This window comes from Hetaerina americana, unplaced genomic scaffold, assembly GCF_022747635.1.
Source record: "Hetaerina americana unplaced genomic scaffold, ioHetAmer1.1.p SCAF_5, whole genome shotgun sequence".
Classification (NCBI taxonomy): Eukaryota; Metazoa; Arthropoda; class Insecta; order Odonata; family Calopterygidae; genus Hetaerina; species Hetaerina americana.
In genome coordinates this window covers 13,963,946-13,991,945 of record NW_027287095.1, presented here as the reverse complement: position 1 = coordinate 13,991,945, position 28,000 = coordinate 13,963,946, and the positions used below count along the sequence as shown (strand labels likewise).

Sequence of the window (28,000 nt, the reverse complement as noted above, 5' to 3'; positions counted from 1 at the left end):
CATTTAAAATATTTAATTGATCATGGCGATAAGAACTTTTGAAACGCCGCCACTTTCTTGCCCTATGTCATGTGATATACCGGCTGGTTATGATTACCTCATTTCACGGGTATCCTTGGACGATGGCATGCGCCATATACCTAAGAATTGATCTAGGGGTATACCGAACGTAGGCAGGACATCCACGAAACCCATTTAGAACTCTGTGCCAAATTTACTCTAGTTGCACGGGTTGTAATGGAGGGAGACTTCCTAATATTTTTCCATGTGGTCCAGGCGATCGTGTTTTACAGAAAAAATGGACAAAACACTGTCGAATAAAAAGTATAAACACTATCCTTGAACTATTTGTATTCTCCCTTTGAGTTAAACTTACCTGAAGAGACACTTAAAATAAATATGACCTAAGGATACCAATCAGTCAGGCTTTTTTTTGGTGAATAGTTAATTGGTCACTCATTGTTTGCTTAATTTTCTTGACTCTTAATGCAGTGTGTCGAAGACGGGTAGTTGACAGACGTGTGAGAGTAGGGGCTGATGATTTAAGGCGATTGTTGAGTAGATTAAAAAAAAGAGATAAGAAACCAAGATGGAAAGTGGATTCTTGAAAGTTATATCTTGCATATCATTTTTGATACTCATTTGGCCGTTAGAAAGTGCCTACAATTTCTCACGAATTAATCTTCCGACGGAGCATCTACCATTCTTTTTTAATAGTTTCCCCGAGGCTGCGGAGGCGTGTAGAAAAGACGATCGTTGTCCTTACAAGGTAAAATGATATGAAGAAATACAATTTATGTTATTGATATCTTCCAAGACTTGGTACATTACTAAGAAAAGTACCAGGTCTTTTTTCGTTGACTTATCATTTAATTGTTGTTATTTCCGTTTTGGCTTTGTTTAAATTCGCATTTGTACGGTCATCTCACAGATGCACTTAGACCAGGAGGCTTGCTGGGGATATGAAAACAATTGTGCAATTGGTGGAGCTGCATCTTACTCGAAACCATCGTGTCCAGGAGACCACAAGGGCTGGGTACAGACCAAACAAGCGCAAATAGCCACATTTTTCAGCCAAGGAGATTTTGGCTACGTGAGAGACAAAGTGAGAGACATGAAAATGATGTGCGAGCCAACGTTTAGGGTACGTACTCTTTTGCATAATTTTGTAAACATTACTCTTTTGGTTAGGTATTAATCGTATCGCCAACATTATTCCTAACAGATGTAAATTTTGCTCTTTACCAAACCATGTGTATGTCACCTGTAAAAGTATATATCACACTGAGAGGTGGAAGGTGGTTGTGGGCAAATAGTCAATTAGCAGATGTGATGGATAGGTAGCAGACATCTACATGGACCAAATAGGAATTGATCTCTTCTTCTCTTCAAACAATGAATTGAAAAACATAATCTGTCGGCACTGTTGTGTAGATGATTTATTTTGCGTGTTGACATGTTTAAAAAGGCCACTCAACCATTTCTAGGTGTTTTAAATTCCTTGAACAAATAAATATTTCACCATGGAAAGCGTAAAGAGTCCCTAATTTTTTTAAATATCATGATCACAAAACAATCACCAGAAGCTGAACTTCAAGAACTCCATTTTCAGAAAATATACTACCACAAATCACATCATTCATGTCATGCTCAGAAATCATTTTCCCTAAATATTTGTCGCTTTCAACTCAATCCATCATTTGACAAGTACTTCCATGCAACCACAAAACACTGTAAAAGAACTTAAAACAATATAGGTGATGGCTGTAAATAATAGTTCACACTCAGTTAATTAAAAAATTGTATCAGAAATCCATGTGTATTTCCACCCCCAAGAATAACATAGCCAAGTAGAAAATAATCCTCATTCTGGGTAATTTGTCTCGTAAGGTGACTGTGCCATTTCCAAAGAACAGCATAAAGCCACCCTTCTCTAATAAAGGCCACTTAGATACTCTTATACCCAACAGCACCAAATCCAATCAGCACCAAAACCAAAAACCAAATTTCCACCATGGAAAAGAGTGGAGTGTATATACTGTGCTGTCAGTGTTTTGCCTTAGACATTGGGCACATGAGGAGGAAATTCCTGGAATGAGTGGAAGAACATTACTCCTGTTTCGAAAGCAAAAATTCTTCCTCCTACTTTGCCAAGCATGAAATTTTCAAATTTTACCTCCTCGCAAGTGACTTTATTTCTGGCAGTGGACATTTGGAGAGGAAGGGATTTATATTAGATGCCTGGGAACATTTGGAAATTTCCAGGAATGTTCAACGTAAGGGTACATTGGTTAATGACTTTATGTATCCTTCCTGCTCCCCCCTGCTAGACCTCCCTCTGTTCCACAGACCCTCTCTTATCTGATGCCTAGCCCATAACTGCCTCCACCCTTTCCATATAGTGCATAAAGGAATGTATAACTTCTGTATTTCACCTGCTGTTGACTTTGTCAGTCAAAGCCTTGGTTGTGTGTAATAAAATGTGTGTGGAAGAACCATGTATTTTCTTTTTCAGTTACTAATGATACTTGGCAGTTTGATCATAATGAAATTTAAAGCTTCACTTAATGTAGAGTGGTTCTAAATATATTTTCTTTTTAATTTGTGTTGTATTGTTCTAAGAAGCTGTGGGAGATGCTACGACACTAACTTTTAATGGAGTCATCTGCTTAATGTTCATTATACTGCAACAATTTCAGAATGTAAAAATCATTTGCCTTTACTGGGATATGAACCTGGATCCCTCAATGTCCAGCTGAGTGCTTTAGCCTGTTAAGCTACCTAGGTGTGTTTGTATTATTTTTGTGATAGTTAACAATAATAATATGGTTGCACTCCAAGCTTATAATAATAGAATATTTTGTATCCAAATTATTTTGCTTTTTTATTTGATGCGAGTTGTATAGAGTTATGTTGCACAGCCGTATAATTTTCTTTATGGTTCTTGTTGTAGACATCAATATTGTTATTTTTTATTCTGTGTTATATTGTTTTCTCATACTCATCACAATGTGTACTTTTCATGGCACATTTTGAGGGTACCATCTGTGGCACCCAAATTAAAAAAAACCCTCTTCTGGGCCCGATATATTAATTATATTTCACCTTCTTCAACTCCAATTTCAATTCCTCTTTCTCATTATCATTTTATTCTTCCATATCTGACTCCAATGTCACCTTCCTGGCCTGGGTTAAATTTCCAGACATGCCTCTCCGGGCCCCATTGGCTTTACCCAAGCTATGTGATTTTTTTTTGGTACCAGAACTTCCTGTAGGTACACTTTTGCCAGCAGCTTTTCTACTACTCGAAGGCTCCTTGGTAGGCAAATTCCTGAACATCTTTAAGGGTACACGTGCAAGCTACTTTGATGGGAAATAGTCTGCTGGTGCCAAGTTGGGACTGTAAGGGGGTTGGGGAATCATCGCGATGTCATTGCAGGTCTTCACAAGAAGATACTTGACTCTGCTCTTGGTTGTCTGTCAATGTCTTTGGGACGAATTTAGGGTAGATCTTTTGCATCACCAAATTATAAGTGATATTGGTGTGCACTGTTATCTTATCAATGCCAATATGATCTGCAAACTTGCGCACACTTAACTGACGGTCTGAATTCAGCACTTCACGCACACGTCAGGAAAAGATAGCTACCGATATTTTTTATACAAACCTTGTATGGCTGTCCCCAGTGAGTTTCTTCAACTGATGGAAGAATTAGTTCTAGAATTGCTGACCCTGTTCTGTGATGATATAATTGGGAAGTATCAAAATAGAAAATCCAATCCTGGAAAAAAAACCTTTGCAATGGTCGCAGCTTTAATGTCTGTAATTGGAAATGATTTAGGCCATCAGCTGAAGTGACCCACACTTGCCAACTGATAACAACAACCATGGCTGATGGGAAGTGGTCCAAAAAAATCAATTTGGATTTGGATCAGTCAAGGGTAAGTCGCCGACAGGTGATGATGTATGTCTAGCCAACTCATATCTCTGGCACTAGGTATGTTAGAGTGCCCAGTTGCTGCAGTCCTTCCACATGGATGGCCAAACAAACGGCTCTGCCATCAACCTGGTCTTTTGCCGGAACCCAAGGTGTGACAGACTATGCATGGAAGCAAATACTTTTTAAATTATGTAAATATGTGTATTGTTTGGTCTAAACACAAGAAAGCTATCACTGAATCAATAAACTTGGTATTTTTTGCACAGAAAACTTTATAATGGTATCAGTTTTTTTGTGTGAAAAAATACCAAGTTTATTTATTCAGTGATGATTAATTTTCATGACGTAGAGTCTTAAACCATCAAATCCGCGAGAAAGAAACTTTATGATACTGGTATAATCATGGCCTCTGGCTCCTCTCAATCACAAGTGTTCCATCATCATGTCCAAAATTGCAGTTGGGTATTTTTTGATGGCTGGTTAAACTACAGGCATGTGATACATTGTTGTTGTTTCTTATGAAAGGGTGAATGATTTACCAACTATGATTGAGTTCAATTCTGGCAGCTTTATCCTTGGGCACTGGTATGGTATCTGTGATGCCTGGTGTTGTCAAGTAAGAGTTTTTGATCTCTTGCAAGAATGTAGTTGCTTTCTCATCTTAATCTTTCTCTTGTTATTCTAGACAAGTATACTCAACCAATCAGGCCATCGATATTTCTTCATGTGAATTCATACTTAAGAATTTTATTATTAATGCAATCAGTCGATGGTGGAATTCTGTAATTTTTTTCAATTTCTTTTTTAAAGGAAGATTCGTCCCTGGAGTGCACCAAACACCTTCATTATTGCCGGGGAAGGAACATAATGATTAATTTCACAGATTTGGCACACAGACCAGAAATGTTTCGATATAAAATGGATGTTCTAAAGGATGGGCAAATTGGTGGATACTGCAGGCAAGTAATATCTTTTAGATAGCAATTGTGTACCCTCAAAATTTGCTTTGGCGTTTTCACATTCATATTGGTTTCTAAAAGAACACTAGAGTTTGCCCATATGTAGGTGATTTAATGAATTATTAGTCTGAAACTCAATGAGTCATGTCTTGAATGATAAAGAATGGGATGATGAGGAATGCTGTTTAAGTGTGAATGTATGTGCATACGTCCCTGCCTACTCCCTCACATAAACTCCCCAGTGATCACTTTTGAAACTCCCTTTTGAGGTCTGAATTTGAACTCTATGGCAGAGGGAAGAGTTTGTGAAAACTGAATGCAGCTTGTTATAGAATTCCATAGCACTTTCAGTGCTTTCTATTGTATTGATGGGCCAGAGATCGGCAAACTGTTTGCTCTCACTTTTTTGAACCTCTTGAAAATAATGGAATCAATTTTATTCCTTTAGGAAGCACTTTCTTCAGACTGTCATTATGACTTGCAGTGCAGTTTCAAAATTACCTCCATTAGTTTTAATATATAAAAAAGTTGGGCCTAATTGACATAGAATTGTAGATTTTCTTTTCAGACAACAACCTTTGCATTCTTTTTATGATGCTCCAATGGCATCACGTTTTCATGCAGGGTAGGAATTTCATCTTAAATTTTCACAAAGTGAAGTTCTTGGCTTAGCTTGCAGCAATAAAAAGAAAATAACATTCATTGTTGGCATGGCATGGGAAGTGAAGTGATTTGAATGAAAGAGTGCAGTGTATTGCCTGTCAGTGATTCATTGGCACCACTGCACCCACTGGAGAGGGATGGGCAGGTACCATCAAATGACCCCTTCTTCAAGGAAAATACTCCAAAACAGCTTGTGCCCACCACATATGCTCCCATCAGTTTGTGGGATTTGAAGTTCAGAGGATGCAGTCCCCATTCTTTCATTTAGCCATCATTGAGTGTCGGTTGCTGTCTTTTCTAGCTTTACCATATAAATCACTTTAACCATATGTCTAGGCTATCTAAAATTTCTCCTTCTAGAGAGAATTGGGGCTTTAAGGGTTTGAATGGAAAACTTCATGAGAAAGGTTTCCAAGTAAGACAAGAAATATTTTTAAAAATGTGTTCATGCCATTAAGTTCGAGTGTCTGTGCAAACAATGGGCTAACATTTTAGAAATAAATGCAAACATGCCAGAGAAGAGTGGCAATACTGTCCCTAAACCTCTACGTAAATCCAATGTGTTCATTAGTCAGAGATGCTTGCAAGCATATATTTTTATCTATAGATGTTTTAGAAATGGAAATATGCGATCACTCATGCTTGCCTTAATATGTCTGTGTAATCTCAATTGCCCTAGGCTGAAGAAGGAATGGCTGGATGCAGAGGGTGATCAGCTCAGCCCCTTGCAGTCCTGGGGCCCGGAGTTTCGAAATTTTGTAAGCCTGTCAAAACGCCCAATTGAGTCGGGTGATTGCACGCTCATTATTGACAAGCCAACATATATCATGAAAATTGACGCAGGTAATTTTTAGCCCTTCATATGAATTTTGGTAGTCTGGGTGGCCACTGAAATGGGAAAAATGGGAATAAGTTGGGAATTAAAATCAAACCCCTCTTTCATGCTTTCGTGGTGGACCAAGGAAATAAGTTAAATTGTAGGAAAGTGTAAATTGAGAATGATTATAACTTGCAGGTAATGGAAGCATAAGTCATAACAAAATGTTATAAAATTTTATTTAATCTAAGTAAAAAGTGATGGGTCAATGAATTATGACAGAAATATAGGAACAAACAAAAATCAACATAATCATGGTAAAAATTACTATTACTTCCAGAAACATAAATAAGTTTTTTAAACAAATAAGCTATGCATGTACTTGTATGCCATCATTTTCTTAAATTAAGCATATGAAATTGCTGTTGAAAAAGGGATGTGCATAAAAAAGGTGAGCACATGGCTAAAATAATAATGGATGAATATAGTTAAATAGCCATCAAGATGAATATGCACATCTGTACACTTTCACTTTGAGAAACTGTACAAGGGTCAACACTTTCAGATTCACCACAAATGGTATTATAGACAATATTATGTTGAATTTTGAAAATTTATTTTATTTATATATTTATGTGTGTATATGTATGAGGTCTTCTACATGCAAGTGCATGGAAAGTTTTTGTGAAGTGTTTCTTGTACGTATGTCATGAATTCCAATACCACGCAATAATTGCTACATGTACCACCTGGCCAGTGAAACAAGTAACTAGGAACAACTGACTGGATGAGCATACTTATCAATGAGGACTGCACAGTCACAGTACATGAGTCAGGCCTCAAATTAGGTGCTGGGAATCTAGCTCTGCTTAGCCAGAGAGGGCTGAGGGATACAGTCAATACCTAGTGGGCACCACAAATGCTGACAGTTGATGGCAAAGAAGGGGAGCATGTGGATGGAGCGGCTTGTATTGAATGGCAGTTGAGTGACAGATATCTCCACATGATGGGAGAGTGGTGAATGGGTGAGGAAAAGAATAGTATGATGAATGATGTTAAGAGAAAGAAAGTGCATAGAGTTACAAAATATTCAATTATAATGTGTGATTTTAAGGAATTTACTGTTCTGTCAGGTAGTGCTTAGTGTAGCAATGCTTAGGGGAGTGGATGGAGAACTTAACTTTTTGCAACTCGCAATGTAACCTCACTCCAAGGTTGCTATTTTTGGTGTATAAACAACTGCTGAAATAAAAATGTTGGTACTTAGGTTTTGAAAATTTCTATTAACCCAAAGCTAGGAATGCCTGCCTTGGAATCCACAACTCTGCTTGGAAAGCAGGTCTGTGGCTCCATTCTGCCCCTCCAAGTGAGCTTTTTCAGAGACAATAAAACGAATATAATACCTGTTTTCATGGCCATTGAGAATATGTTTAACCACTTGTATTCTCCTTATGCATGACATGTGAACTGACATTACTCTCGAGTCCACTCATGAGTGATTTTTTGGAATCCAGATAATTGAGATACATTTGCCAGCTTTGATATGATATTCAGTGGCACAAAAAATTAGTTTATGACATTTATAGCATCTTATCTTCCCCTCTTTATTCCAGCTGTTAATATGTACCACCACTTTTGTGACTTCCTCAATCTCTATGCATCGTTCCACATGAATGCATCGTATGCTTTTGGTGATGGCTCAAGCTTTTGGAGCCAGGACAACTTAATACTTATTTGGGAGACTCACCCTTACCAGTCAGCCTTTGAAGAGGCCTTCTCTGCCTTCACCCTCCACCCTGTTCTCAACTTGAGGAGCCTTGAGGGCCATGTGGCCTGCTTTCGCAATGTCATCTTCCCACTTCTCCCAAGAATGATCTTTGGGCTCTACTATAACACCCCCCTTGTAAGTAGCACTTCATTTTACCAATATCTTCTCTTATGGATTGAGATATTTCTGGATTTGTTGGGCCAAAGAAAACCGCATTTGAACTTGAAGTTGACCACAAATTATGATGATATTTTCTGAACCATTAATACAACTCTGCTGGTGCAAAAGCTATAATTTGCTTTAAGGTGCTGTATCCGTTTCTGAAATGCACTAATAAGGAACGTTCACTGTATTTTGTTTACCATGATTGTCTCATGGTATCATAATGATTCTTGCCAAACATTTTCATATTTCCTGAATCTCTCTTTCCTATCCTGGCACCCACAAACCCTTGTTATTCAAAATTTTAGAAAAGCAAATGAATCACAGTTGGACACAGAGGATATTGTCACTTATTGGAGGAGAGCCCTGATAATGTCATAAATATCAATGACATTACTCTCAGCTTCAGTGCATGAGGTGTAACTCTTAGTGATTTTACTCTTAGCATATCTTCTCTAAGAACTATTCAATGAAGAGTGATCATAAATTTCTTATTCATATAATGCTTGTGTAAATATTTAATTCTATTTTTATTGTTGACTCTATGTGTAAGATTGATATGGTACATGTTTCATTGAATTGACTCCATTATTGCATCAGCAGTAGCCATTGCAAGTTAAAACATTTTCAGTTCACCAAGAGCAGCATTGAAGTCACATGCAATGTCTAATATGCTGTATTGAAATTTTGCTCTGGCCTCAACAAATCACCAATGAAGATCTATGAAGGCACATTGGAGTCATGTTAATAATTGTAAATTGAAAGCTAATTTTGCTTTTCTGACAATTGTACCCAAAGGGTACTACATGCTGTCTATCAAGTAAAATCCCCATTTGGACTGCCATTTAATAGCTCAGGGTACAAAATCTTCCATAGTTGGAACAGAGCACCAAAGAATATTTAATGAGGTGCTGAGTAGAGCTGGGGCCTAACAGCAAGCTACACCAATGGTTCAAAAATAGCAGGTGGAACTGTGTCCACTATAGCTTCCTCTTATCATGGCACTATTCCAGTAAAGATGTATCCACATTGTAACATTTTCACAGCTAAGCTCTATGAGATTAAACCCACCATTTCTAAAATGCACTGCACAAATGGATGCTTTCTCATCTGCACAGATTTGTTTAATGTATTACAATACATTTTTAGATATTCCCCCTTGAACCCAATTGTTCAGAAAATTTGGTTAACTCTCTTACTTTTAGTCTTAGAAGATCGGAATTTTGAAATATAATTTCTGAGGGTTATGAGGCATGCTGCAATTGCTGTAAATGAGAGGGCCGCAAAAGAAGCACCAGGTACACTTAAGTGGCATTTTCAGTCACAAATTCTCTGGTAGGAGTGTATCGACTGTGGTGTGAAACACAGCATGGCATGCACTGAACAACAATAAGTTCCATGCTCTAAGAACCTAAGTGTTGCCTTGGACGTCTTCCATCTGGAAATGATGGCGAGAGGATGTCATCACCACCACCAGCCTGAGGATGGAGCACTGTGCCCTCACCATGACTACCTATTCACAGAAGTGAAAGTCAAACCTTGGTGTCATGTCTGCGAGTCCCATCAGACAGTTCGCCACCTTCTGACAATATGAAAAAATCTGAGACTATACACAAATATCTTAAATATTCAGGAAGACCTTGACAATATCCTTAATGGTAACTATGAAGCCATATCCACAGTAATTTAGTTTTTAAAGGAACCCAACATATTCTGGCTCATTTAATACTTTTTACTGTAGCATTAGGTGTAAAATATTAAAATCCAGATATATAATCAAAGGAGATAGTATATTTTGTAGGTTCTGATTACCTTCCTTTATCTTAATATGGACTCAGCAAGGTGCAAAATGACCTCAGTCATTTAGACACCTAAAATACTAAATTACTGCTGCGTCAAGTAATATATATTTAACCTATTGCATCTCTGATGATGGTATAAACGGAATTTTCTTTCTTACATCCGGAAACCTAGGCACCTTTCACTTCACTTCACCTTTCTTGAATAGTATGCCCATACCCTCTGTCTCTGTAAACTCTCCATTTACTCACACTGCTCCATCTACCACATTAATTTTACTCCCTCACTGTTTACCTCTTTGAACTTTGTTCTCTCTCTCTAATTATTTTGTCACATTCTTCCATTTCTTTCTTTCAACCACTTCCTAATCACTTGTTCTATTACCAATGGCTTCCTAATTCTAATTTTATTTACCATTCCTGTTGATTCATTCTCTTCTTTATTCCTTGCTTGAAATGTTCCCATCTCTCTTGTACCTTAACCATCACCTTTTTCTCACTTAGTATTTTGTCATCTGGCTCATGGTACTCCTTAATTTTTTACTCGGTTAAATCTTCTATATTCTATTCTCTTATACTGCTTCCCTCTCTCATTCCCTTAAATTCTACACTTCCCTTTATGTGCAGTATTTTTTTATCCTAATCCTCATCTGCTCCTGGAAGTTGTGTGGGTTGATCTCTCTGTTCCAAAGTTTGTGCCAAACCATAATATGATATAACCGATATCTCTCTGTATCCCCCTAACTTTTCAATCTATTCTGTGGTATTTAAACCAGGTGTTAGTTTATAATTAAGCTATTTCTGCTACAAACTCCATAATTTTTTCCCCATGGTCATTCCCCTCTCCTTGTACCCATTCTCTTGTACATGTCCCCAGCTCTCCATTTGCCTTATAACACATTCCAATCTCTATGAAGTGTTTTCTTCCATATGGATGTGAAATCATTATTTAGAACTGATCGTGGACACTGTCTACTTCTTCTACTCTATGACTGTTGAATAGCATAGGTAAAATTTCACTTTCTAGTTATTTTGATATAATGGTGAAATGATTCCTTAATATGAGACTCTTGTCTTTCAGATATGGGGCTGCCACAAGAGTGGTCTGTTCCATGCCTTCTCACGCCACATGCTGCACCGCTTGGCCGTGACTCGGACCCCTGCAAGGCGTCATGAAGGAAAAATCAGGATCACCCTAATGTCCAGGGACACCCCATATAGGCGAATTCTCAATGAGGAGGAACTGATTGCTGGACTGGAGGAGAACCCAGACTATGCTGTCCAAAGGGTGAGGGGAGGGGTGGCAGTTATGCCCTCAAGGAGTAGAAGCACAGTCAAGTACCAGGACCAGATCTAAAACGACAACAGGGGCAAAAACGCAATTCACGTCAAAAGCAGAGTGTTAGCATAGGGAGGAAATTAGCACAGATATGAAAAATTTCATATATTTGTGGGTTGAGGCATTGCACAGTTGATAAAAATGGGGTATGAATTTTAAATGTAATGTGGGAAAGGATTTGGATTCAAGATTTGATGAAATTAAATATTTTAATTTGTGATTCAGATTTGATCAAATTTTAAATTCAATTCACCTTAGCATGAAATTGACTTGAAATAAAGTAAAAAAAGATTTATTGACCTTCCAGATTGCATGCAATATTAAGTTCAGAGAATACTTCAATTCCATTACATCCAGCATGTAAAATTTCTCAGTCTTGCTTATTCCATCATGTATGCATTATATGCATTTCCCTCTCTTAAACAGTCTCTGCTCACCTCTATGAAAATACTCTGCCTTTCTCTGTGGTCAGTCTGTTTTATTGCTTTATTCTTTTTCTTGTGTATTTGCAGGTGGTGTACAACAGGCTTTTGAGTTTCAAGCGTCAGTTGGAAATAACGCATAACAGTGACATCTTCATTGGCATCCATGGAGCTGGTCTCACTCACTTGCTCTTCCTACCAGACTGGGGAGTTGTGTTTGAACTGTAGGTGGTGCCAACGCATATATTATTGACCTCCTGTTGTTTAATGTGTATATCATTCAGTTCTTCCATAATTGAGTTTCATCAGATGCATGCGGTGTTTTCAATAAGCGGTGGGTTTTAGATGGGCCAAACTGGATATTTAGCAGTTAATTGGTCTTGGTTACTTAAAACTACTCTGCAGCATTTTGCACAGAGCGGACTTGTTTTAATACAAACCTTTGGTCTTTCTTTGGAATTAGTTTTCCACCCTAGGTTCCAATGGAAAGCAATTTTAATACTCTTATGACTTTTGAAGCCATTGCTTGATGGAATTTTTCCATCATACAGATAAAATTAAACAAAACACAACATTTTGATTGTTAATTTTGGAATTGGAATCTGAGGTTTTCGCAGAATTCATTCCAAAATGACTAATTTTAGAATTGCTGTCTCATTTGGTTTGCATGAGTTTTATCTTCTTCTATTAGGAGTTCCAAGGTAAAGGATTAAAGATGACTGATTTTTCCATAAATTAGCATATTCCTAGAACCTTTTCATTTCTAGTGGTGGTTGTTGAATCTCCCAAAGCAAAATTTTTATGTGATGTGGGTCATCTTGTTCTATTTGATTGTTTCATCAATACCTTAGCAAGTTTTTTTCACTTTTAACATTCTTAACAATTTTGTTGATAGTATTTTTTCATTGTAAGATTTAGAAAAATATTTCAGAGGATTTGCTTGAGACAAAACCTCTGAAAAATCCAGAAAAAAACATAAATTGTCCTTTATTGAACTCATGAGGTTCTCTACTCTAGAGGGTTGGGACAATCTTAACTATTTTTAATTTATCAGGAGAAGTCCCTAATGATAATAGCTCATTGACTAATTATGCTAGTGGTTGAGTTATTACTGTTTTTCTATTTCTTTTCAATATTGAACAGGGTTTAACATTACCATAACCAGCAGAGTGATACTTATGTTTGGGTAGAATGCTGCCTATTTCTTTCACATCTATGGAGGTTTAATGGTTTATATAATTCAGACCAATAGATTGAACACAATGTTTTATGCAGTTCACAATATTTGAAGTTCTATGTGGATGGTTAGATGAGGATAGCTGATTCTTGGTGAAGTTAATGAGCTAAGTTATTATTAAGCAGATTTTCTATTGCAGATTGGTTTGAGATTAAAGAGTTATGAGAAACTGAGCCTACTATATTTTGAAGAAAATGTGGCCTTTTTAATTGGACTACAAGCAGCCTTGCTTAGTCAGCTGAAGGAATTAATGATGAATGTATTGAACTTTCTTTTTGTCCCATCGACCAAAATTTTGTAAGATCATCAAGTTTAATTTATTTTTTAGGATTGTATGTGGTATCCATCAGTTTATTTGAAAATAATGTGCCTGTCACAAACCCACATTTGGCATATGAGATCACACATAGTGGATATAGGAATCCATTGCCTTACCCACTTTACTTTTCAATTCTAACCTTGCACAGTTATCATGAGGCGATGAGGTAGTCCAGTGGGTATAGTGCTCGGCCACTGACCAGAGGGCCCAGGTACAATTCCCACGAAAGCCTCTGAGAACCTTCAGCATCTCCCCTCTGTGTAATTTTTTGGGTTCCAGGTCTTTCTGGGAAACCATTGGTGGCACAAGGAAAAGAACTCCCTACCTTGTTATATGAGTTTCACATGCCGTTGGGCTTAATACTACTGGTAAGATGTGGCCTCACCTATCAAACCAACCGTCGGGCTGGTAAATGTGGTATATAGTCCAAGGCCAATATGGGCCAACATTTTAGATCTCTAGCAACCCTGACCCACATTGGATGGCATTTGCTTGCTCTAGCAAACAAACTAGCAAACAAATACCATATGAGGGGGGGGGGAAGTGAGGCCATGGAAAAAGATGATCAATACACCAATACACTAGTAAGCTTCATGGATGGGCAACCTTAAAAATGGCTTCTTGCCTCTGTTAGTTAAGTCTTATATTGCCTGTACAAGTATTTTGATGGGACCCGTGTTCCTGAGTCTAGTCTTATATAGTTCTCTCTGCGGACAATCCTGTTCCAAAATGTCAAATGTTCAAATGTCATTGTTCAAATCTTTGACCACAAGCTTTTTTTCTGAGTAATGGAAAAACTATGTCAGCAGCAGTCAATGGCTGAATGATCCACTTTTATTCTCTACTCTTACTCAAACAAACACCAATAACCCAGGGGTTTTGTTATGCCAAAACAGCATCTCAGTAAAGATAAGAGGTAAACTTACAAAATTGGTTGGTATAATTCTCAGTAAAGATAAATTTTCCCGTTGTAGGATGACTTATTTACCCAAGCATTGTCTCATGTGTTCATGTGCAGTAAATGTATGTAGTTGAATTTTATATAATTGCAATGGAATGAAAGAGGTATTACTCCTTGCAGGTACAATTGTGAAGATGAAAGCTGTTATTTGGACCTAGCAAGACTTCGTGGAGTGAAGTATCTGACTTGGGAAAACAAATCTTTACTTTACCAGCAAGATCAGGTAAGAGAGTTTAATTTTAGATGGATGATTTTTTATGTTTAATTTGTCATGGAAGCCTTATGATTTACTCTAGAAAATAACTTAGCATGCACAAATTATCTTCTTTTTAAATGTCATCCCGTATATCAACAATTTTTCTCGACATTACTTAGTAGTGGCAAATATAATTTTTGCCGGCTTTTAGGTACCCTTGCCCCCCTCCTCCCCCCCCCCTCAAAATGTATCCAAAATACGGGGTGCATCTGCAAGTGCACCCCATATATTAGACATTTGAATCCAAATCATGGATTGAAAATTGTGTCCAAAATTTCTAGTCTATATTAATATATCCCTCCCCGGACTACAACCTTGACGTGGTGGAAGGGCTTGTGCGTTCCGATGACCCCTAGAGCTGTGCTGGCGGGAGTAATAATTATTGCTCCTGGTAGGGTCACCCATGCCAGATAGGTCGAAGGTTAGGAGCCAGACGAAAGGTAGTCCACGCAGCGTCTGTTCCTCAGTGAGGCGGCTGCAATGGCCTCTGACCCCAGTGGGGCAGCCAGTAAGTGATGGTGTCACGTTAAAAACACTATTGAGGAAGGCAACGGGAAACCACCTCAATTATCATTCCCTAGAAAAATATGATGGACAATTTGATTAATATATATTTTTAAGCATCCTATTACATTTTGTCTTTTTGCAAAAGAGTAGTTTCGTATAAATATTTTCATAATTTTTTTCTCTTCTATGAAAACCGTAAGCTGTGTGCTATATATTTTGCTTCACTACTGAAAGCGAAAGTATTCAAATAAAATTAATGCAGATCCACTGATATCTTGAATTCCTATTTATCCATTGTGCACATGTAATTTTCTTAGGTGAAAGCTGATAAAATCATGTGCTCCATTCGGATGTGAATGGTGCAACTCCATACTTTAAGCCAAGATCCCTAGGGGTGTATTTTGCAGTAAATCTGCATTTTTCGTTGCTGTAAAGTAGTGTTAGTTTTAGTGAAGCATTATTGGCCATATCCGACTCATATAGGTGAGTGTATCATTCACAATTTGGGACAGGGTGAGGAAGTAGCCAGAATGGCCATTGCTGAATGGCAATTCAACTATTGTGCATGCACTATTGTTGATATCATCAATGGAAACATGTTTTTTGAAAGAAACAGCAGAGTGTTAATTCATTTACATAAAGGAATGCAATTTTATTTTCAAATCATAAAAGTTGCTTATACATTCAGATTCTAAGCCAGGTATAGCATGGCTTAAAACAATGCAGATTTTGCTATGATTCTGCATTCAAGCTGTTAGTGATTACATTTGCCAAAGAATATGAAAATGGCTGCAGAGAGGAATTACGGATCACCATCACCTGAGGAGACAGGAAGAGGAACTACAAAAAGCTAGGCATAGTAAAGACAATAGAAGATTGGGATTTTCAGTTTCAACATAAATTACCATTCAGCAAGCAGAAGTGATTGCCACTAGCAGAGACATTGCTGATTTTACAGGATCAATGTCAAGATGTTCGATATTCATGAAGAGAAATGACCTACAAATATGAGGACTAAGATTAAAGTATCACAAAATATGCCAACAGATTTGAAGACAAGATTATGGAGTTTTGTAAATTTGTCTTCAATCTAAAAAAAGAGAAAATTCTGGACTCTAAGAAACATGGATGATGTCACACTGATGTTCGATGTACCCTCAAAACGAAAGAGTGGATTCCAGTGTAATTATTTAAACTTGTCAACATGAGAAAACAAATTATGCAGTAGTTTTGTTTTGCTATACTGATGGGATAAATTGCTGCCTCTTTTAATTTTCAAAAGGAAAACCTAGTGCAAGGAAAAAGATGTCTACAGGTGTGCTTGTGCATGTACATTCAAAGGGCTGATGGATAATGGGATGAAATTGTGGATACACAATATGTGGTGTAGGCATCCTGAAACTTGCCTTGCTAGTACAGGATCAGTTTCAGATTCACTGGACAGAAGCTGTGAAAAATGAAGTCAACAAACTGAAAACTCAAATAGCTGTGATTCCTGGTGGCCTAATGAGCCAGATTCAACTTTGATGGATAGATGGTTGGATTAACAAACTATTTAAAGGATTCATGAAGAAGAAATGGGGCAGTTGAATGCAGTCTACAGATTTTGAAGTGACACTTTCAGGAAGGAGGATGACACCTGGCATATTGCAGATACATGAATGAATCAAAAATGCATGGAATGCTGTGAAATGTGAGACAGCCATGAAATAATTTGAGAAATATGGAATTGATAATGTACTTAATGGCTGAGAGGATGATTTTTCATATTAAGAAAACACATGCCATGGAAAATGCAATAAGGATCAGAAGGAAGAAATTAAGAAAAGGGAACTAAAAAGAATAAGTTAAGGGTGATGATAATGAAAAAGATATCAAAACTGCAATGGAGAAGAGGAAGACAGATCTAGATGTCAAGATAGATGAAAGATAGACAAAAGGCCAAAAAGTCACAGGAATTCCCAATGAATTTGATCAGTATGAACTGTACTCAGATGTACCAGGGGGCATCTTAAACTTTTAGTTATTACTAAAATATAATGAAGATAGAAACCTGATGTTTATTTGTTATTCTAAGACTTCTTAACAAATTCTCCTTCAGAGTTGTTCATTTATCCCTGCATTTCTTTACCTTTCGAATGCCATCATTTTAAGGCATCAAATTCCATTGTTCCACATCTCAAATGGAATCACTTCTGTTGCTGAATCTCCAACCCCGCAATGGTTTTTGAGTCCTGGGAATAAGATAGTCACTTGACTACCGGTGAGATCAGGACAATCAGGTGAATGTGACAAAATTTCAAAACCACATTTGATAGCCTGTTGTGCCATGTATGCTTCTGAAAAGGGGTCAGTAGTCGTAGAACCCAGCATGCTGACTCCTTTGACATGCGCATTTCTTTGTGAATAATTTTCCACCCTCTGCTGTTGCTAAGATCAGTCTCATTCATGATTATTTGGATGGCTGCTCTTCAATCTAATAGAATAAAGTCCTCCACTTTCTTCACTGCGGCACCGTTGTTGTGAGTTATGGTCTTATACTCCTTGTGTCGTCCATGAGGGACATTTGGCTGCTAGTTTGAATATTTATTTTCCACCTCACAACTGTGTGAAAGAACATACAGCAGGTATGCTGATTTCTCATGCATTATGAATTGAATAGAAAATAAAACCATATTGCTATTGTCCCTATTGCTTTTCAAATGACCATATAAACATGGAAATTAATATAGAGGCTACAGATGGGTGGAAGACAGGAAGAGAGAGCACCTGAAAGCTGTTATTACAGACCTTTTTATGGCCTGAAAGTATCTGCAAGGTGTGACAATAAATGATTTAATGAAAAAATGTTTCACAGGATCAAATGATTTTTGGGCATTAGTAGTAGATTTAGGGGAAGCAACCAACAGCTGAGTTTATTTCTGCCATTAGGGATGGGTGGGAAAGGAGGAAAGGTGGAGAGAAACCCAGTGTCGGCATTAGCCTACTCTAAATGAAAGGTACCAAGGGGTCCACAGCTTAATGTTCCATCTGACAGATGATGTACTCACCTAAAGTGCCCCCCACAAAGCGCATCTAGGGGATGCAGTGGCCAGCATAGTGGCTTCCCACCCAGAGGACCCGGGTTTGAATCCTGGAGACGGAAGATCTTTTTAATTGGTATCCCAATCCCTACTTATGCTTTGTGAAGAGCACTTTGAGTGAGTACATCGTCTGTCGGATGTGAAGATAAAACTGTGGACCCCATTAGGGCCTTTCGATAAGAGTAGGCTAATGCTCATTCTGTGTTTCTCTCCACCCTTCCTCTCTTCCCATCCATCTCTAATGGCTCAGATGACCTCAGATGTTGGTCGCCTCCCATAAATCTACTAACACAAAGCACCTCAAGTAGGTATCAGGATACCCCTGAAAAATATCTGAAGTCTGCAGGATTCAAACCCTCTGGTTGGGAAGAAATGACTTTGTATTTATACAAGTTATGAAAGGCAGTGTAGCTGTTAATTTATGTGGATAATATAATGAACATTGGAAATAATTTTTAAGACCTTGTATTGGAGAAGGAATTCAAAGCAAAAGACCTTTAGGGACTTGATTCTGAAATTCTGTTGATCTTAATTCTGGAATTAAAAATATTTCCCAGAATGTTCAGCCTCCTTCTTCCTCAATGTCTCCATTCATGGTATTTACAGGAGATGATACAAAAAAGATTGCTACCTACATCGCTTATTGCTCTGCAATAATTTGTAATAACAATGTTTTCCCCCACCAACAGAGCTCTTTAGTATACCTTTGAATGGTGATGCATGAGGGTCAGCAGTCACAGTTTGTAACAGTCACCTATTTTATAAGAACCCATTATTCCACAATATTTAAACATTGCATCAACTTCTCATGTGGAGAAAATGTTTTTCCACCTAGAGAGAAATTTCTAGCCAGTCATCTCATCTATCCAATCAAATTATATTTGTGAATAGCTGTCCCATGTGATAATTTTTTATTTGTTTAATCATAAATAATAATCATTTGATCATAATTTATTTTGTGTTCCAGTGACACTAAATTTTATTTATCTTGCTAAAAATACTCTTTGTCAATGGATGTGTTTACATATTCTACATCTACATAATGCTCTGCAAGCCGCCGCAAGGGCATGTGGTGGGGGGTGTTAGGTCACCAACCATAAAAAGGAACAATACTACATGCAAAACAACAATATGGAAAATTAAACCCACAGCAGCGCACACACACACATGCAAAAATCCCTTCATCCAACACTCGTGCAAACACATATATAATAAACCAACAAACAACTGCATCCCAGGGTGCAGCACGAAAGCCACCCAACAACACGCAAGCCAGGACACAACAAGCAAGAAGGCAAAACTCCACCACCACATGAACATGCAATACAAAATGCTCTTCCCCCTAAGGAGACTGAAAGACAGGGAATGCGACCCAAAGTTGCAGTAAGTAGGCAGTTCCCTCCATGGAGAGGGACGAGGGATTGGAGGGGAAACTTAAAAACAGATGAACAGAACACTAATGAGATCATTGGGAAAGAATGGGTTATGATAACAAAACACGCGAGTCAATGCAACAATTTCAGAGTGTAAAAATCATTCGCCTTGACTGGGAGGCGAATGATTTTTACACTCTGAAATTGTTGCATTGAAATGCACATTAGCGGATGACTCCGTTAAAAGTTACTGTTGCGGCATCTCCCGCAGTTTCTTTGGAATTCTTTGGAAAACACACGAGGTTAGTGAAAGAGCATGCATTTAAGTGGAACTAATTATTCCCTAGACGCTGAGGGTCGCAAGTGGAATTTTTGCTATCATTCTTTGATAATCATCTAAATGGTATAATTGTGACTCACTAACAGTAATTGAATGGTGGCAGACTGGCTACCTGCTATTGTTAATAAACCAAACAATTTTTTTATTTAAAAATTCTATGAAAAATATTCTTGTAAATAATGTTTGCAATGCTATGTTCCCTTAATTTAGTCAATATTTTTATTGAACTATGGTACTTTGGGTCGTGGTAGTCCAAGGGGCAGAGCATTGGACTACTGACCTGAGGGCCTGGGTTCAATTCCCAGGCAAGCTTCTCTGGGCACCTGCAGCTCCACCCAAGCTTCATGATTTTTTAGGTACCAGATCTTCCTGGGAAACCATACCCCGGCACAAGGAAAGGAACTGGCCCCCTACCCTTATGTGTGAATTTCACATGCCATTGGGCTTAGTACTGGGTGAACGCTTCCATCACCTACCAAACCAACCTTCGGGTCGATTACTGTGTTTATGGTTTTTTATGGTACTTAGGATTTGTGAGATTTTTTTATAGTGGCTATGCTGCATACTACTTGATTCAGTAAAGTTCATATGTAAAAATAACATGATATTCAAATATGTCTAGCCCTCTTACTAACATTGAATTTCCACTTTCAAATTTATGATGCAATCTCTGGAATTTTTAACTTTAAACACCTAAGGTATATTCACAACAGAAATATTTCCTTTTCCAATAAAGGTTGCATTGGATAAATAGATCTGTGATCAATTTGCCAATATTGTTGGGGTCATCAGGTTTCATTTTAAATGGCATTTTAATTAAGCGTTTAAGGAATCCTGTCATATGTGATGGTGAAGTGACACTAAACAATAGTCAAAGCTTGGCAGAGGTCATGGGCCCACCCCCTCCTTTTTAATGTGAGCCTCTTGCCATCTCCACCCTATTTCCATTAATGCACTGAGGGCTGTGAGATCACTCGATGGGATTTTTAGGGGAGCAGTGCTGGAGGGGATCCCTGTGTGTATTTAGTTATAGTCTCTTTTTATTTCTGAAATTCCCTTGCAGGGCCATCACCCTGAGGGAGGAGCCCATGCCAAGTTCACTAACTATGCCTTTGACGTTGCCGAGTTCCTGCGAATTGTGGAGAAGGGTGCACGCCATGTGCTGTCCCAGCGATCTTTCAAAAACTATAAGGCAGAGCACGACGAATTGTGAACAGCCCTCCTCGCACCAGAAATCCCCAGATCCGTAATTTATTAGTGTGTGTATATGTGTGTGTGTGTGTGTGTGTGTGTGTACATCCTCATCAATAGTGTGTGTGTGTGTGTTGGGGCACATTCCCATTCTCTTTACTGCAGTTTCTGTGGTGGCAAATGACTGGAGATGCTTTGTGTAGAGGAGAATATGTAAATTCAATGCTACCCAAAGTATTCTTATGGAAGATTCAGGACCAATGTCACTGTGTGATAGAAGTCGAGCTTTCCTTCTTTCCTTGTTCTATGCTTGTGGAAATATGAAACTTTCCATGTTCCTTCTAGCCATTCTTTACTCTGAGAACATAAAATATTTTAAAGTTGAATCACATTAATGCTCATATTATGTAAATCCTTGGCTACTTATCCCACCATTTTTATTTCCTTTGCGAGAACTGTTGTAACCAATACACTTTCTTTGGATGGCGGCCAGAATATAATCCAGGATATTTTATAATAATTTTTATAATGGACATGTTGTTGGTGATATTATTTTTTAATGATTAATTTTTAAGTTCCTTTTTGTACATTCCTATTTATTGTGTAGAAGATTGCCTGCAATAAATAATTTTTAAATTACTTATGACCATGAGGATGATTCTTTGATTATTTCCATCTATCAAGGGGACCGGCAATTAAGGAGGCCTCACCCAAACATGAGGAGAGGATGTAGCCAAGGAGGTACAATACACATGTGCAGCCGGGGAGACTTTTACTTATTCAAATGAATGTGTCTCTTCTCTGAGCAAGGGAATTAGAATAAGTAAAAAAGGAAACAACTGTCGAATGACTTATTTACATGAATGTCTTAAATCTTTAAGCTGACCAAATCGGAATCCATAATTAAGCGTTATCGTGTGTCTGTTACTATCGGTGTCACAGTGGCCGAAATTACTATGACCAAAGTTTCCTATGGCCAGCCTAACTATTTCAATTCAAGCATCAACCAAGCAGACTGCTTCAACCTTGCTCATCTCCCTCATTCTCCATCAATCCCTTCAAATGTCAAGTTGTAGCCTTCCCATAATCTCTGGCCCAAGGCCCTGAAAGGACTCTGTTAATGATGACTCTCTCCCCTAAATTGTTTATAATCATCAATGGATTCTCTTATTCTTCTTTCCCCTCCCTGGTTGGTGGCTTAAGCTATTTTTCTGGGGAATGGAGGTATCAATAATAAATAGGTAAATCCTCTCTCTGGAATGCTGTGAAAGAAATGGCACAAAACCTTGAGTCTCATTAAGTACCAGAGACAGTTGTTAATTGGCAATATCTGCCGGGGAACTGCCGTAACCAAGAGAGGGGCTTCACATTCACACAAGTAGCAGAGACTAAATGGAACGCTTAATATTATTATTCATCAGCCAGAGGGCAAACCACAAGACTATCGCATGTTCCAGAAGAAATATGCATGGTGGAAGAAGGGAAACTATTTTTATTTTTGAAACATCACCACAAATGTGGGTTGCAGGTGGGGGAATGTATAAAAGATACCAGAGTGTGAAATATTTTTGAGAATGAACTCTTTGATTTGACATTACTAATAATATAACCTGTGAATAATTAGTTTAAAGTTTTAAATAAGAACATTAAAATGGCAATATTAGCAGGAATCATTAGGTGAGCAAGGCAGTGAAAAAGAAATTGAAGATAAAATTGGGGTGTAACAAGTTTCTCTACTTCAGAAGCGTCATTTGCTAGTTCACACAGATGCATTTCTTACAGTATATTGTACTCTTCTCTTAGTGGGGTGTTGGGTAGTTTAAAAGAATGACAATGCAACAATTTCAGAGTGTAAAAGTCATTTGCCTTGACCGGAATCCTGATCAAGGTGAATGATTTTTACACACTGAAATTGTTGCATTGTAATGCACATATTGCGGATGAATCCATTGAAAGTTACTGTCATGGCATTTTCCACAGTTTCTTGGAATTTAGAGAACAAGAACAAACTTGGAATTTAGAGCTTAATATGTTTGTCCTGGTTAGACCCGAGGAAGTTAATACAAAGAAGGTGGAGAAGTGGCTGTCTCTATTAGATGGCAAGTTTTGGAAAATATTGAGTTTGAACATGGATGATCAGCAAAAGTGGGTTCATTATAAATGTGTTTTGGCTAAATAAGGTGACAATCCTATTGTCAATATTGATTTGTTTGGAGCACTCTGCTAATAACTTAGATAGTAGAAAGACCCATGACCCAGGTTCGATTCCTGGGTACCCTCAGCTCCACCTTAGCTATTTGATGAGTTACAAATGAGCTCATAAGACTCTTCCTCCCACATTTTTTCAAACCTTTAGTTAGTTTCGCAGGTGTGTTGTTTACTCCCACGGCTTTATTTGCATCAATTCCCTCAATGCCCTTTCTATCTCATGATTGAGTAAGCTATCTCCATCTACGTCATATTCTCTTTCTGGCCTGACCTAACTTCTTCATCATACAGTTCTATAAATTCCTTCCATCTCTCTTTGGTCTTTTCTGGTTCAACTAGTATTTTTCCCAACTTGTCTCTAATTGTTAACGGATTTTCCCTTCTTACTTCACCATAATGTTTTAACCTTCTTGTAGAGCATACCAATTTCATCTTTCCTCCGCAAACTTTCCATAACCTCATAAATATTTTGCAACCTGTGGATCAGCACATGATTAAGAACTGTGAGAGAAATTACAGACGATTCCTGTTAAAAGAAAAGGTAAACCAAATCAGCCACTGAAAATCGGGAGATTTTGGTTATAATATAGTTCTTGTTACAATATTCTGGATTGACCAAGAAATCAAATACTGCAAATTGTTCAGTGCCTCATTTTTCATTAATAGTAGACTTTCTTAACATGGAGCTCATGAGCGTAAGATAGAAAATACGAAGAGAATTAGAAAATTGACATTCTGGTGAAAATGTTGATTATGCACCCATGCATAGAAATTTTTTGACGGAAGGCATTGAGGACAGTATTGCAAAGGTTATTAAAGCATTGTTAATAAAAAAAGGCACTGACATGGGTTATGGATTTGATGGGCAACCTGAGTTTCCTGCTGAAAAATTCAGTGCCAAATTGTTTGCTGAAGTGAAGTGTCAAACCGAGCAATTAAAGCACTTAATTTCCAAGGGGAAATTTCTACATTAGATAGTTTAATAGATGATAATCTTAATTTTGAGAAGAGATTTGGAAGTAATAGAAACAAACCAAAATAAACAATTTACACGACATTTTAAAATGCTGTACAATTTAATGTTCAACATGCATAGAATATCTAGAAAATAAAAGTTAGTTTCATTGAGTTGGAGAGTTCTGTTTTTTATATGATTTTTTATCAAAAACGACAAACTCTCGATTAGCATAAATTTTATTCCTACCCCCTCAAAAATTCCTTAAAATTAGGGTTGCTAGATAATTTAACCCTTTGAAATGTTGATTTAATTTAAAGTAAAGTAGTTTGAATTACCTCAGCAGTCTTAAGAGTTTGAATTCCACAAAATCAAAATTTGTCAATAGTATTTTATATTTTGATATAAACATTTTCACACCACCCATTATAGTTTCCATCGCTTTCTTTACTATCCCTGTCAATCCTTCATTCCCCCTAAACGCAAGCAAATCTATTATGTTACAGTGCAAAAAATAAATCTTTAACTATCTATATTGCATTAATTCAAACGGTTCATCATATGAAGCATATGTAACATACGCCATCATTGGTTACTATTCGCCCTTCGCTTGACTCCTCCTAGCTACGTGATTGGTTTAGCTTTCTGAGGAAAATACGTTCTGCTATTCACTTGATATTAGGTCTGCGCTCTTTTAAAACTATTATTCTACCCTTATAAAAACCACTGAAAAATGGAAAAAAATATACTTTTCACAGGTAAAAATGCGAGTTAATCACGAGGAATGAAAAAGGAGAGTATTTGTTTTCTATCTCGACCGTATTTCCCGTTTATTTCGGTGTTGTTCGACTATCCGTGCTGCCTCCATTAGTACAGATAATGGAGAGTTTATGGTATTCAAAAAAACAACTAACAATGGTCTTTAATAGTGAATAGATCACAAAAAATATGATTTGTTGAATATTATACAAATTTAAATTTGATTTCAAGGAATGGGACGTAATTAATACTATATTCCTCTCTCTCTTGAGAGAGAGAGCAATATCATTGGGTGTCTCCCGTTGTTGCTTTATTAATCTCTTTTGATACATTTGTCTTATACTTATAGAGTTATCTCTTCTTTTTTTCACTTTTTGTTTAGTTTTTCTAACTTTTCTTCTAAAAATAACCTATTTTTTAATATCACCAAGATGACATTGTCTAGGACAAAATTAAGTCCTTGTGCTTTTCCTTTGGCAGTCCTCCCAAGTATGAAAGTCACATGTGTCTTCTCTCGTTTAATAAGTAAGTAATCCTTCCTTTATTCACTTTGTACATCAATGCTGAACCTTTGATAAATATCCCTTAATGGGAATGCATTATCTTATTCTATCAATCTTCAATTCAATCAAGCTTCAATTCTTGCTAGCTCCTACATTATTGTTATTTGGTAAAGCTATGAGAAATGGCAATCAACAGCCTTCAGAGTTTCCCATTCCTCACAAGGTGGCATATAGTTATGAGTTCTGCCAAATGCTGATCCCTATCATGCGTGATGAAACAATTCAATCCTTCAACTTGCCGTTACATTGGGAATCTACCCATTCCTTAATTCTCTGCAAGTATTCCAGCCCAAGGACTTTCCAAACTTTTATTCTGCTGCAGCAAACATTTGCAGAGTGACCATATGTATACTCTAGTCCTCATTGCCGTTGGATTTGTCTTCTATCTTTTTACATCCCATGATCTTCTGGTGATTTAAAATGGTGCAGGATACAAAGTTTTCATTTTCATCTGCTACCAGTGTTCATTGGCTTTCAGTATTACATAAGTAGATGTCATCATTTCATCATCTATTTTGGTTACTCCATCCTGTAGGGCAAAGAGAGAGCCTGGGTCACATAGGCTTGGGGACCATTGTAAAGTCTTTTAAAATCTAGTTACGATTCTTATGGTGGGGAACTTAAGAGGAGGTGCACAAGTTAGGCGACCTCATCCAATGTCATAGGATGGATGGAAATCATGTGCATGCAGCAGAGAATATGACTAGAGGGCTGCTTCCTGCGTGTCCACTGGAAGAGTATTAGCCTTCACTGGGACAGCTAGTATATACTGAAATTTAGATAGAAGTTGACTCTGAACTCCAACCGTTGTTGCTATTTTATTTTTAAAAACAGTTCACTTCTGTTTAGAGCTCTATTGGGCTTGGTCCTGAGGTCCTAAATTGATGCTTTTTTAGTAAGCGTTGCGATCCACAGGTGGATAGTGATGATTCAAATGAGATGGAACTTCCAGGAAGTGGCTCCAAGAGCTGTGAAATCAGCATCATTACATTTAGTGGCCATAGAGTTGATTGAAGATGGAGCTTCGGTGCTGATAACTCGAGTCAAGGTAAGTAGAAGCTACATATTATTACTTAAATATTCCTCAGGTAGTCACTGTTCATCAGTTTTAGAATTAATTCCAATGGATAATAATTGAAGAACACATTTCTTACATAATGAGCATTTCAAATGTGTCTTCCTTTAGTGCATATTTTGGAATTATGTTGTCGTTTATATTAGGTTTTTTCATAAATTTAGTTTTGGAATGTTTCAAATGTGGACATGTATATGAAGCTCAACATTTCTTTTGCATTTCAATGAGCATCTCAAAGGTGCCCAGAGCAACATGAGGAAACCATTGTGGTAGAATGTATGGGTCTATGCACTGTAAGACTTGAAAGCCACTTTGACATCCTGGAAAGTACCTCTTCCAGTTTTAAGTCTGAGGAAAGTTTTCAGCATTCCTTACCTCTTTATTCAGCAACGACTGGGTTACAGGGTTATTGGAGTTTTTCAAAAATGAGGTGAAATGGATGCTTAAGTGATCAATGTAAAATTAACTTACCCAGTCCTTTGGGGATTTTTTTAATGTCATGATAGGGTGAATTAAAGAATTTTTATTTGAGCTTGGTTCATAATTTTTATGAGGTTTTGCATATACCATTCATTTGATAACTTGAATGATCCTAGTAAGGTTTTGTCACACATATCCCATGTCAACTCAAACTAAAAAAGATATGCTATATCAAAGAGCTCAAATGAATGAGTGAGTTATAAATCTCTTAATGATTAAGTCTCCTGGAGGACTAAGATGAACAAGAGTTGTAATATTCTCAATATTATCAGGAATAACTTGGCAATTCCTTTGACTTGAAGGAAGCACAGGACATATACCAACTAATGCATAAATTTATACTGGAGCTGTATTATATATTGTTAATGTATAATATACAAATGAAATAGGTACTAATTTCAAACCAAAGGATTTTCCTAGGGAAAAGCAAGGCTGCATGTTATTTCAGGTTTTCAATAAGTATAGAGGTATGGTATTGTGGCTTTTTGGCATTTGGTAAAATATTGTGGCATTTCTGACTGCAAAGTGGAGAGAGATGAGAGCAGACGTATTTGGTGACTCCCTGATGGCTGAGCTGTGTTTATTCATTCAAATTCCAACTTGAATTCATACATGGTGTAGTTTTTTGTATCCCTTTTACACCAAAGACTCCTGAAGATGTAAGCATGGCAATTTGAATGCATATGTACCATAAAGGATTTTGTTAACAAAAATAATTTGGGCATTTTAATATATACCAGAGCTTTAAAATATTGAGAATGCAAGTGTGCATAATGGCAAAATTGACATCTGTTTCACCACCACTACCTTCCCCTTACAAATC

At 37.4% G+C, this 28,000-nt stretch overlaps 1 protein-coding gene across 1 annotated transcript; it reads left to right on the top strand.

Annotated features, from left to right (window-relative positions):
• Nucleotides 1-210: 210 nt before the first annotated feature.
• Eogt (EGF-domain O-GlcNAc transferase) lies at nucleotides 211-21,776 on the top strand. Its single transcript, XM_071591825.1, has 9 exons — nucleotides 211-769; nucleotides 932-1,144; nucleotides 4,752-4,900; nucleotides 6,243-6,406; nucleotides 7,994-8,283; nucleotides 11,191-11,397; nucleotides 11,961-12,094; nucleotides 14,508-14,610; nucleotides 21,010-21,776. The coding sequence occupies exons 1-9, from the start codon at nucleotides 590-592 to the stop codon at nucleotides 21,157-21,159; spliced, it is 1,590 nt and encodes a 529-aa protein (XP_071447926.1). The 5' UTR covers nucleotides 211-589; the 3' UTR covers nucleotides 21,160-21,776.
• Nucleotides 21,777-28,000: the final 6,224 nt, after the last annotated feature.

Bases quoted from the DNA above. Each gene is read 5' to 3' on its own strand.
- Eogt (XM_071591825.1), top strand. From the start codon at position 590: ATGGAAAGTGGATTCTTGAAAGTTATATCTTGCATATCATTTTTGATA. The intron at 1,145-4,751 runs GTACGTACTCTT...TCTTTTTTAAAG, and splicing joins TGTGCGAGCCAACGTTTAGG to GAAGATTCGTCCCTGGAGTG. The intron at 12,095-14,507 runs GTAGGTGGTGCC...TACTCCTTGCAG, and splicing joins TGGGGAGTTGTGTTTGAACT to GTACAATTGTGAAGATGAAA.